We start from the raw sequence: 12,831 nt of genomic DNA on the forward strand, positions 1-12,831 counted from the left end.
TTAGAAGGATGCGAGGGGATCTTATTGAAACATATAAAATTATGAAGGGAATAGATAGGATAGATGCGGGCAGGTTGTTTCCACTGGTCGGGGAAAGCAGAACTAGGGGGGCATAGCCTCAAAATAAGGGGAAGTAGATTTAGTACCGAGTTTAGGAGGAACTTCTTCACCCAAAGGGTTGTGAATCTCTGGAATTCCTTGCCCAGTGAAGCAGTTGAGGCTCCTTCTTTAAACGTTTTTAAGAAAAAGATAGATACCTTTCTGAAGAATAAAGGGATTCGGGGATATGGTGTACGGGCCGGAGAGTGGAGCTGAGTCCACAAAGATCAGCCATGATCTCATTGAATGGCGGAGCAGGCTCGAGGCGCCAGGTGGCCTACTCCTGTTCCTAGTTCTTATGTTCTTATGTTCTTTTCTTTTTCCTCTCTACCTCTTTCTCTTTCTTTTTCCGCTCTCTCTCTTTCGTATTCACGCCACTTTAAATCTTTCTCATGTTACATTTGTTTAATTTGCAACTGAATTTTTGCCATTTCCAATGAGTCAAACTCTATCTCAGGCAACTTTAAATGCTTAACCACCGCCATAATTATCTCATATTTTCTCATTTCGTCAGGTAATGTTAACTGCAATGTTTTTGCCAGACCCAAAAGTCTGCTTTCCGTCTCTGTCCGTAAAGTACTGCGTGTGACAGTCTCCACCCCCAAAAACTTCTGAGCCTCTGAAAGAGCCATTGTTCACAACACACTCCCCACTTAAACTAAAATACCACACCGGAAAAGCAACAATCCTTCACTGTCTTTGAGTTCACAAAAGCCAATCCAATAGGTAGACTTTTATCCCGGACGAGCCCCCAATTGTTATGGGCGAGACATTTTCAGAACCCCAAAATGTATCATGCAGTTCAACCAACCTCCCCCTTTAATGTATTTGTTGCTTTTCCTAGCACACGGCTTGTTCCCTAGGTGTGGGATTACAATTATGGACACATGGGTTTTTAAATAGAAAACAATGTTTATTCCATGAACTCAACTTAACATCTTAAATAAACATTGGATCTCTTCACACCCCTTACTTCAAAGCTTACTCTGAAAATATTACAACAGTAAATAATTCCTCAAAATGTTCCTTCAAACTTCCAAGAGACTTAACACCTTTAAACAGAATCACATCAGGTTAAAGGCTTTACTATTAAGAGTTTAAATCACCCAAATGATCCAGAGATAGTCTTTCATGGCCAAGATCACAGCAAATCCAGCTCACTGCAACACACAGACACTCCCCAAGCTCTTTTCCTCCAAACTGAAACTTCAAAATGGCTGAACTGCTCAGCTCCACCCACTCTCTGACATCACTGTTTTCTTATAGGTACATTGTTTAAACATCCACGTCTTAAAGGTACTCTCACATGACACAGTTCATTTGCTTCCTTCCTGCAAGTCATTAGATATCTTGTTTAAAAAGTTGAGGTTCCAGCACTGATCCCTGTGGAACCCCACTGGTTGCAGGTTGCCAACCTGAAAAAGAACCCCTTATCCCCACTCACTGTTTCCTGCTCCTTAGCCAATTCTCTATCACTTTCTCTGAACAACATGAAAGGGGTAAGGTAGCCCCACCACAGAGATGCTTTTGGTTAATGGTAAACCTATTGAAATGGAAGAAGACATGGGCGTGGCCACTCTAGCAGTAAAAGAACTGATGTGCAGGTACTTGTGAGAAGGAGCTCCACCTTTGGGTTTAAGGAATGCATTAACAAAATTGGCGATATATATGAGAGATGGTAGGGCTGCTGGTGACCAGGACCTCTAGTCGGTGAATTTGAAGGCAATTAGATTGTCCTGTGTGCGGTGGCCAGACGCAGACGTTGTGCGGCTTCCTGTGGCTGCTGCCCGGCCCCATTTCCTGCGCATCTTGGCTCTCCCCTGGTGTCTGTCCTCCTCCTCCTCCAGCATGTTGCCCCTGTGCTGTACGATGTTGTGGAGGATACAGCAGGCCACCACTATGTGGGAGGCTCTCCTAGCACTATACTGGAGGGCCCCTCCAGTGTGATCCAGGCACCTGAACCGCATCTGGAATACGCCGATGCACCGCTCGATCACGCCCCTGGTCGCTGCATAGGCCTCGTTGTAGCAGGTCTCCACGTTGGTCTGTGGCCTCCGGATAGGCTTCATCAGCCACGACTGCAGAAGATAACCCCTGTTGCCGAGGAATCAACCCCTCGCCCGGGGGGGTGCTCCTCGAAAGTGTCGGGGACCGTCGGGTGTGCCAGGGTGAAGACGTCGTGCACACTGCCCGGGCTTTGGATGTAGACGTACGCGATGTGCACCTCATGGTCACACACCAACTGCACGTTCATGGAGTGGAACCTCTTTCAGTTCGTGAAGACCACCCGCTCATGCACCAGTGCTCATAGGGGGACTTGCGTCCTGTCGATCACCCCCTGGGGAATCCCGGCGATGGCGTTGAATCCCGCTGCCCGGGCAACCTGGTGAGCTCGGTCCATGCCAAATGAAATGAAATGAAAAATGAAAATCGCTTATTGTTACAAGTAGGCTTCAATGGAGTTACTGTGAAAAGCCCCCAGTCGCCACATTCCGGCGCCTGTGCGGGGAGGCTGGTACGGGAATTGAACCATGCTGCTGGCCTGCCTTGGTCTGCTTTAAAAGCCAGTTCTTTAGCCCTGTGCTAAACCAGCCCCTAAAATTGAAAATCGCTTATTGTTACAAGTAGGCTTCAATGAAGTTACTGTGAAAAGCCCCTAGTCGCCACATTCCGGCGCCTGTTCGGGGAGGCTGGTACGGGAATTGAACCATGCTGCTGGCCTGCCTTGGTCTGCTTTAAAAGCCAGTTCTTTAGCCCTGTGCTAAACCAGCCCCTAAAATTGAAAATCGCTTATTGTTACAAGTAAGCTTCAATGAAGTTACTGTGAAAAGCCCCTAGTCGCCACATTCCGGCGCCTGTTCGGGGAGGCTGGTACGGGAATTGAACCATGCTGCTGGCCTGCCTTGGTCTGCTTTAAAAGCCAGTTCTTTAGCCCTGTGCTAAACCAGCCCCTAAAATTGAAAATCGCTTATTGTTACAAGTAGGCTTCAATGAAGTTACTGTGAAAAGCCCCTAGTCGCCACATTCCGGCGCCTGTTCCGGGAGGCCGGTACGGGAATTGAACCATGCTGCTGGCCTGCCTTGGTCTGCTTTAAAAGCCAGTTCTTTAGCCCTGTGCTAAACCAGCCCCAGGTCATGTATTGAGCCGCCAGGGCATACAGGGCCTCCGTTACTGCGCGGATGCAGCTGTGCACCAAGGTCTGCGCGATCCCGGACTGGTCCTCACCCGGCTCCTGAAAGGACCCTGTGGCGGAAAAGTTCAGGGCGACCATCAGCTGATGGCCACCGGGAGTGGGTGTCCTCCTCCATACCCCCCGCGGTGCCAGATGCACCATGATCTGGCAGAGATGTCGCACTGTCCCCTTGCTCAGCCGGAGTCTTCAGCGACACGCTCAGTCCAGCAGGTGCTCGAATGACAGATGCTGCCGATATACATGAGGCCTGATGCGCCTTCGCCTTCCTACCTCCTCCTCTGCCTATTGGCTGGCTGGCTCTCCACCCTCATTGGCTGACCCGTGTTCCTCTGGGACAGGTTCCAGTTCTGCAGGGCCCTCGCTGAGCAGCTCCTAATCAGTGTATCCGCCAGGGCAGTGGCGTGTAGGATGATGGCGACCGTGCCTGGTTGGATACCGAAATCCATTGTCTGCGGAGTGTAAAGTGCGACATGTCAGCACAGTGGGTACCCCGTGCCTGATCAGGTTCAATAGGCTACACGGTGACCTTGGCCCGCACTGCAGCCCCTGTCCCTGCTTCTCCCCCTCCCACCCATCCCCACACCCAGCCCCAGCCGTTCCCCCGAGCACTCTGCCCTCCGCACCCCACCCTTGGCCCTGTCGGTGCCCGGCACCAGGGCCAGTGCCCTCCAATGGGGTCTACTGTGGGCGTCCTCCTTGGGTGGACCGTGTGATGCCCAGTCAGCTGGGTGACGCCCGGGTGTGGGCACCTATATGGCCGGTGTCGCTCTGCGCCGCCACAAGCCACAGTGGCCGGTCAGTTGGTGTGCAGCAAGATGGCTGCCTAGCAGGCCGTGGCAATGGCAGCCCATGCTTGGACACCCCAGTCCCGGGAAGTCACCCTAACCCCACAGCCCATCCCCTGGTCATGCTCATTACCCACCCCAGCCCTGGCATATATCCGTCGAGCCAGCTGCAGCACCGAAAGCCCATACTTGCGCTTTTGGGAGCATGTCCTACCTCTTCCGTGTCCCTCGGCAGCCATGGCGCCTGCTTCCCAATTTTAAATACCACAATCAAAGACCCCTCCCACCCGGCTTCTTCTCTCTTCCAATCTCTTCCATTAGGCTGAAGATAGAAAACTCTGAGAACAAGCACTGACAAATTCAAAAACAGCTTCTTCCCGCATTACCAGTTGTTACGTTCTAGTGCTTGGCCGATAGGAATAATTGCACTAAAGAACATCCAGTTCTTGACGAGTTAAAGTTTTATTGTTGAACAATTACTTGGGTTAGATAACCATAAAAATAGTATCAAAAACTACTAACTATTATAAATAATCTAAGAGCTACTACAAATTGTGACTGTCCACTACGAAGACCACCTACCAACTCCCTGAGGTAACAGTGTCACGTAGTTGTTCTCTACAGCCACCAGCTGGTTGGAGGTCTTGTCTATCACTATATACATAATTGCCTATGAATATCATCACAGCAGACTCCTGAACCCACTCCAATGTCCACATCCTCTTATGGACTGAACTGATCTCTCCATGCATCTTAAGACCATAAGACCATAAGACATAGGAACGGAAGTAAGGCCATTCGGCCCATCGAGTCCACTCCACTATTCAATCATGGCTGATTTCAACTCCATTTACCCGCTCTCTCTCCATAGCCCTTAATTCCTCGAGAAATCAAGAATTTATCAACTTCTGTCTTAAAGACACTCAACGTCCCGGCCTCCACCGCCCTCTGTGGCAATGAATTCCACAGACCCACCACTCTCTGGCTGAAGAAATTTCTCCTCATCTCTGTTCTAAAGTGACTCCCTTTTATTCTAAGGCTGTGCCCCCGGGTCCTAGTCTCCCCTGCTAATGGAAACAACTTCCCCACGTCCACCCTATCTAAGCCATTCATTATCTTGTAAGTTTCTATCAGATCTCCCCTCAACCTCCTAAACTCCAATGAATATAATCCCAGGATCCTCAGACGTTCATCGTATGTTAGGCCTACCATTCCTGGGATCATCCGTGTGAATCTCCGCTGGACCCGCTCCAGTGCCAGTATGTCCTTCCTGAGGTGTGGGGCCCAAAATTGTTCACAGTATTCTAAATGGGGCCTAACTAATGCTTCTCTGCTGAGTAGCACTACACCCCGTATGCATCACCCGATGCCTGTGTCTATACATTACATTGTGTATTTATATATGTCCTATGTTTTTTCATGTATGGAACAATCTGTCTGGACGCAGAACAATGCTTCCCACTGTACCTGAGTACACGTGACAATAAATCTAAATCCAAGTGAATCTCTCCGTCAGTAATTCCTACTGCGGGAGGCAGAGTATCGCTGGAGTCCTGGAGAATACCAGGGCCAGGCCCGTTAATAATATGCCAGCGGTGTTTATTATATGATCTGCGTGGTCACGCTGGTGTGCAGTGTAGAACGCATTCACGCCGCTGTCGAGGGGCCAGAGCGTGATATTCCGTTTGGTCCCCGGAGCCGGAATCAATTTCCGGCTGCTGTGCGATTCTCAGTGTTTGCGATTCCGGCGTCGGCCAATGGTGAATCCCGCCCATAGTCTCCCAAGCGGAGAATCTTGTCCTGTCCGCGTTAAATAAATGTTAGTTGTTTCGTATCTGGCTAGTGAGCCAAAGTTGCCGTACACTGGAACAAGCAGACTGGGTTATTGGCTCCGATGTTGCTGTGGTAATGTAACAGAAACTGTCAATGTTCACTGTCATTCGTCCATTGAAACTGACAATAGCCCATCCCTAGCGGCACTGTGGGTGCAGTTGTGTCAGGTGGACTGCAGCGGTTCAAGAAGGCAGCTCAACTCCGCCTTCTCAAGGGCAATTAGGGATGGGTTCTGATCATTGCTGAAATGTATTCTTCTTCACTTTCCTTCCAGGCCATATTCAGCCAAACCCGTCAAAGCCTCCAGTTGATGGTGATGATTCTCAGACGCAACTGGGAAGCTTCAACAGGGTGAAATCGGGGGGGGCCTGTATGGTAAGCAAAGTTCCTCGAGGACCTCTCCCTGACATGCACCCTCCAAGTAAAATTAAGGATCTGACAGCAACAATAACTGGAGACAAAATACAGCTGCAGTGGACAGCACCAGGCGATGACTTCGATCAAGGAAATGGTAAATGATATTTCTGATTATACAATGAGTGATTCTATCACTGACCTCTCAGCCTGCTGTGGGACAGGAGGTCAATGACTTGTTCAGTCGATTTCAGACACACAGCTGCTTAGTTCGGGAGATATTTCATTCACCTGCATATTTCTGCCATCGTGAAACATTTAGTTAATTTAACATTTGCAAAAAAAGCTTATTTTTAAAAAGATCAATGGTAGCAATTTAATCTGGAGTTTTTAACTGTCCTTACCATGCTTTCCAAAAGTACTGGCTTTTAAAAAGCCCAAATGAAAGTGTCTTCAATCTAATTGCTAATTTTGCCCCCCTATCCGTGCGTTTCCATAAGGCATTGGATCCTTGCTAAAGATGTATTAGAACATGTGAAATGAAATGAAATGAAAATCGCTTATTGTCACAAGTAGGCTTCAAATGAAGTTACTGTGAAAAGCCCCTAGTCGCCACATTCCGGCGCCTGTTCGGGGAGGCTGGTACGGGAATCGAACCGTGTTGCTGGCCTGCCTTGGTCTGCTTTCAAAGCCAGCGATTCAGCCCTGCCTTACCCACGGCACTATCATACATGTGAAAGTCTTGACGATGATCATTGGTACAGGGCTGGTGGCCAGTCCTCACAACCAAACCCATTCCGATGTCCACATCCACAAACTTTCATAAGTCATTGGACGGTGATGGAGCACAAGGAGATCAGGCTTCATAATCTAAGGATGAAATGACCAACTGTTGTATGCTACATGCCCATGAACAACAAACTCAACACTGAGGAAGGGAATCAAAGTAGATGGGGAATGTGGAACTCAACACAATCAGGCTGGCCTGATTGTGTTGAGTTCCACATTACCCATCTACTTTGATCACCTTTGATACCCTTCCTCAACAAGAACCTATCTCTGCCTTAAAAATATTCAATGACCCCCCACCGCCACCGCTTTCTGAGGCAGAGCGTTCCAAAGTCGCACAACCTTCTGAGGGAAAGATATTGCCCCCATCTCTGTCCCATAAGGGTGAGGTAGGTGGATTGGCCATGTTAAATTCACCTCCTGACTCCCCCCCCCCCCCCACCCAAAGCCTGTCCACCATCTCCAAGGCACAAGTCAGGAGTGTAATGGAATACTCTCCACTTGCCTGGATGGGTGCAGCTCCAACAACACTCGAGAAGCTCAACACCATCCAGGTCAAAGCAGCCCTGCTTGACTGCTCCCCCTTCCACAAACATTCAAACCCTCCACCATCGATGAACAGTGGCAACCTTGTGTACCATCTACAAGATGCACTGCAGTAACTTACCAAGGCTCCTTAGACAATACCTTCCAAACCCACAACCACTACCATCTAGAAGGACCATACCAACAGATACCTGGGAACCCCACCACCTGGAGGTTGCCCTCCAAGTCACTCACCACCCTGACTTGGAAATATATCGCCGTTCTTTCACTGTCGCTGGGGGAATATCCTGGAACTCCCTCCCACCTCAAGGACTGCAGCGGTTTAAGAAGGCAACTCCCTACCACCTTCTCAGGGGAAACTCGGGATGGGCAATACAGCTGGCCTAACCAGTGATGCCCACATCCCGTAAATGAATTGTAAAAAATTGTCCCTTAGTGTCCAACAGTTTAGGTGGGTTATTGGGTCATGGGGATAGAGTGGGGGCATGGGCCTAGATAGGGTGCTTTTTCAGAGGGTCGGCGCAGACTCGATGGGCCAAATGGCCTTCTTCTGCACAGTAGTGATTCCATGAAAACAGTTCCCCCCAGTTAGCAAGACAAGAGGAAACATTCTTTCCACGTCCACCTTGTCAATACCATTCAGGTTCTTAGACACTTTCAGTAAGTCACCCCTCACTCTTCTAAACTCCAGTGGAAACTAGCCCAGTCTGGCTAAGCTTTCCTCATAAGACAACCCGCTTGCTCCAGGTATCAATCCAACAAACCGTGTAGGCAGCACGGTAGCACTGTGGATAGCACAGTTGCTTCACAGCTCCAGGGTCCCAGGTTCGATTCCCGGCTTGGGTCACTGCCTTTGCGGAGTCTGCACATTCTCCCCGTGTCTGACCGGGTTTCCCCCGGGTGCTCTGGTTTCCTCCCACAGTCCAAAGATGTGCAGGTTAGGTGGATTGGCCATGATAAATTGCTCTGAGTGTCCAAAAAGGTGACGTGGGGTTACAGGGTTATGGGGAAGGGCGGAGGTGCGGGCTTAAGTAAGGTGCTCTTTCCAAGAGCCGGTGCAGACTCGATGGGCCGAATGGCCTCCTTCTGCACTGTTAATTCTATGATTCTTTGAAACCTCTTTTGAACTGCCTCCAACACATTTAATCACTTCCTTATATGAGCTGCACACATTATTCGAGATGCAATCTCCCCAATGCCCTGTCAAACAGAAGAAATCAAACTTGAAATTGTGAGGTCTGCACGGACCAACTATTCACCGGATAAACTTTGTCATTGGAGCAGCAAATGATAAATCCACAGGATAACGTCTGACTCTTTCTCCTCTTCCTGCTTCCCAGTCAGGAATTAAATTGTTTCACCACCACTACTTCATGAAAACTCTGCCCTTTTGCATTATTTTTGTGTCTTAAATATGTTTAAAGAGTGAGTGAGTTATTCAACTCGAGGAAGCAGCTTGTATGAGTCGCACCCATGTGAAAGAATGGAATTAATGTCAATTGATACATTTTCTTGAACCCGGTTTCTCAGCTTGAATTATGCATACAATGATCAGGATGAAAAAATCAATTGGAAGAGAAGGAGGGGTAATAGTTTCCGTACAAGTTGGTTTGGAAATAACAGATTAATGTCCATGATTGTATGACATTGTTCTGCAATACCCCCACAATACCCACTGGGTTTAGGCGGGAGGCTGATCTTCCATATAAAAATAAGCTTGTGACACAATTTGCATCCCTTTCCTGCACATCCCCACTCAGTGTTAAGATCAGTGCATATAATATAATAACATCAGTATATAATCTTTATTAGTGTCACAAGTATGCTTACATTAGCACTGCAATGAAGTGACTGTGAAAATCCCCTCGTCGCCACACTCTGGCGCCTGTTCGGGTACACAGAGGAAGATTTCAGAATGGCCAATTCACCTAACAAGCACGTCTTCGGGACTTGTGGGAGGAAACTGGAGCACCCGGAGGAAACCCACGCAGACACGGGGAGAACGCGCATACTCCACGCAGCGACCCAAGATGGGAATCAAACATGGGTCCCTGGCGCTGTGAAGCAACAGTGCCAACCACTGTGCTACAGTGCCATGATATTGAGTTTAGATCTCTCGGATGTCTTTTAGTCACGTTCCTGGGTTACACTATTGGAGAATTAGATAATGAGCAGGGCGTACTTCTGACTGTAAGGCACTCATAGAACTAAGGCCCTTATAAACGGTACCACAGTCCCACTGAACCTTAGAGAATACTGAAGGCAGACCCAAAACTGTAATGGTGAGGAGAGAGGTCATTCAAATATTGACCGAGTATTACAATGTGCGAGTGCTAAACAGATAATGGCCGGGATTGTCCCATCTCGTTCTCCCTGCCACCGCTTCCAGCGAGAACGGAACTTTGGCCTTCAGCCAAAACTGCATTCACTGCAGTGGGATTGGAGAATCCCAGTTCCAGGGGCGAGGTCGGAGAATTCCGGCCAATGTTTGTTGGACTGAAAGATTTTTAATTGTTCCTGTCTTTTCTCAGCTTTGCCGTTCTGCTCCTTGTCACAAATTGCCTCATTTACCTATTTTAGCAAATTCGGCAGTCCGTCAGAGGGCCTACGTGAAACATTAACTTGCATTCACATTTCTTATTTCTCTTCTTTTAGCTTCCTACTATGAAATAAGGCTGAGCAAAAGTTTTTCACAGCTGAAAGATGATTTTTCAAATGCTCAAAGCGTGAACACCACCGACCTGGAGCCAAAGCCCGCTAGTTCCGAGGAAACATTTACCGTTTCTGAGAACATCGAGTTGAAAAATGGGACAGTGATCTACTTTGCGATTCGTGCATTCGATAAGGCAAATAATGCTTCTGAGTTATCGAATATAGCACAGGCTGCTTTAATATTGCCCTCTGCCGTCCCATCGGACCCGCCTACACCTGGACCATCTAACTCAACTATTGCACCTCCCCCAACTACTACACCTCCCCCAACTACCACACCTCCCCCAACTACTACACCTCCCCCAACTACTACACCTCCCCCAGCTTCTCAGCCTAACAAGACCGTAATTGTTAACATCACGGAAATTGTTCTGGTAGTTGGCGGGGTTGTCATTGCTGTTTGCCTGATAATTGCCATAACTGTGTGTATTGTAGCGAACAAACGTCATCGGAAAGTATCGCCCAGTTAGGAAGCACAGCAGCTAGAGCCAGAGATAATCAGTCATCCTTGATTTTAGTGTAATCAGACAGCATTGTCAACAAAAGCCAACCAAGTTTGATTTGTGCCAGCCTAATTTAACCCATGTTCAAAATGTGTGTGACAAAAAAGCTGGATTCTCCATTGAGTGTCCAACCCTGTGGATGCTGGGCTGAGATTGCATCATACTGAGTATGTATACTTTTAAACTCAGCTTGTGCAGAATAAATAGAAGAGTAAAGTGCATTCTATCTACAAGGCCTGCTGCAATGCTGCTCGGCTACCTGTGTGATCTGAATGATTTGGAGGTTCTCGTATATTCTTTGCACCTGTGTTTAATTTTCCTGCTTGTGTTTGGAATTCAGCGCTGTTCCTGCCTGGGAAAAATAACTTTGCAACCAGCGTAAAGATGCCCTTTTTTGGAGCAGGCAGAGGCTCCAGTCCTTGCAAGTCCTCTCAGTCACCCCTAAATTAAAGCTGGCACCTGCTAATTTTGGACCCCTACCTAATTCCCACTCCATCTGCAACACTCCCAACAGTAAAACATGGCTTTTTATCACCAGAGTTTGAATCTTGTTAATAGTTTTACTGATGGGGACAGTAACAAGGCCGCTTAAAGAGTTTGATTAGATGTAATTCATGTTGAAGAAAAGATTTGCATCTGTATAATGCATTGTTGCCCCCTCTCCCCGAAATATTCCAAAGCACTTCGGAAACAGTGGATTACTCATATGTGTATCCGATAGGCAAGTCAAAAAAGAACAAACTTATATTGTGTGGTGATTGTTCCTTTAGGGGCAACACAGCAGAGTAAGAGTACCCTGGCCTGGGTGACCAGTCTGGAGTCAGAGTGGGGAATCACCCCAGGGGAAGGAATTCTCCTTGGCAGAGGTGTTTTAGAGCTAGCTGCAAACATGCTGCTGCTCTTGTAGATCAGTAACTAAATCCTTTTCTGTTCACCAATAAAGTCTCCGAAAGTGCATCTTTATATATAGCTACTTTCATGACCTCAGAATGTCCCAACAGCATTTTACAACAAATTAAGTAATTTTGAAGCATGTTTTTAATGTAACAAGCGCAGCAGCCAATTTGCATATAACAACAACCCATGGGCAGATGATTGGTGCTCTACAAGAAAACAGATATTTTCCACACAAGCGACCTGCTACTCCCACTTACACTTGACTTTGTGTCCAAACTTTCACTGCCCATTTCCATGAGCTGTAACGACGGCAGAGATTCTCCAGCCCCGTTGCGGCGGCAGCCATTGTGGGAGATTCAGCAGCCCAGCCGTGGGCGCGCCACGCAAAACGGCACAGATATCGATGGGAACGGAAGATCCCACTGGCGGCCGATGGTGGGCCACCTCCACCACTGGCAAACACGCCACGGCGGGAGGTCGGAAATTCTCGCCCAATCTTTAGTAAACTTGTGCAATTGTTTGTGTTCTTCCAGTACTGTAATAAACTAAGTATTAAATTAATACTTTGGACTTTGCTGTAATAAAATACCATTTGACTTTTGATATTATTGCAGAATTATTTTCTTCCGCATACATTTTCTTCACAGTGAATGTGGAGCTGCTATTTAGTTAACATTGTTTTCAGGAGTGGTTTCACCCCTTAGACTCCTTTAAATCAAAAACATATTTACTTTTGTAGGACAGAAAATACAAACAACTCATCTGCAATCCATGCCTTGATAACAGTCCTTTGCCTGCCATCTAACCAGGTTTCAATTATAACCAGATTCACCAAACATTTCAATATTACTGAATAAAATCATGCTGTTGAAGCTTTTTCCGTTGCGCTGATCAGGACAGATGCAAGAATACCAAATTTCAAATGGAGCAACAATTGATACTGCACAAGAAAAGGGTGCTGATTGGTTGCCAAACTGATTCTGATTGGACGAGCTGTTGCCATGAAAATGCACTTGGGATCTATCGTTCCCCCCCCCCCCCCCCCCTCCCCATGCTTCTGTTTAATTTTCCAGGCAAAAAGGACATGTTTATTCATAAGCAGATCAAGACACTGCGAGC

The 12,831-nt window shown here is 47.6% G+C and overlaps 1 protein-coding gene across 1 annotated transcript in view; it reads left to right on the top strand.

Moving 5' to 3' along the window:
- LOC140426082 (calcium-activated chloride channel regulator 1-like) overlaps positions 1-12,315 on the top strand; it is a 39,379-nt gene extending 27,064 nt beyond the window's left edge. The window contains exons 13-14 of the mRNA XM_072510421.1: positions 6,186-6,422; positions 10,256-12,315. Coding sequence (XP_072366522.1) covers positions 6,186-6,422; positions 10,256-10,782 — 764 coding nt within the window. The 3' untranslated portion in view covers positions 10,783-12,315. The remainder of the gene's footprint in view (positions 1-6,185; positions 6,423-10,255) is intronic.
- The last annotated feature ends 516 nt before the right edge of the window (positions 12,316-12,831 follow it).

The sequence above is a fragment of the Scyliorhinus torazame genome, chromosome 7 (genome assembly GCF_047496885.1).
Source record: "Scyliorhinus torazame isolate Kashiwa2021f chromosome 7, sScyTor2.1, whole genome shotgun sequence".
Taxonomy (NCBI): domain Eukaryota; kingdom Metazoa; phylum Chordata; class Chondrichthyes; order Carcharhiniformes; family Scyliorhinidae; genus Scyliorhinus; species Scyliorhinus torazame.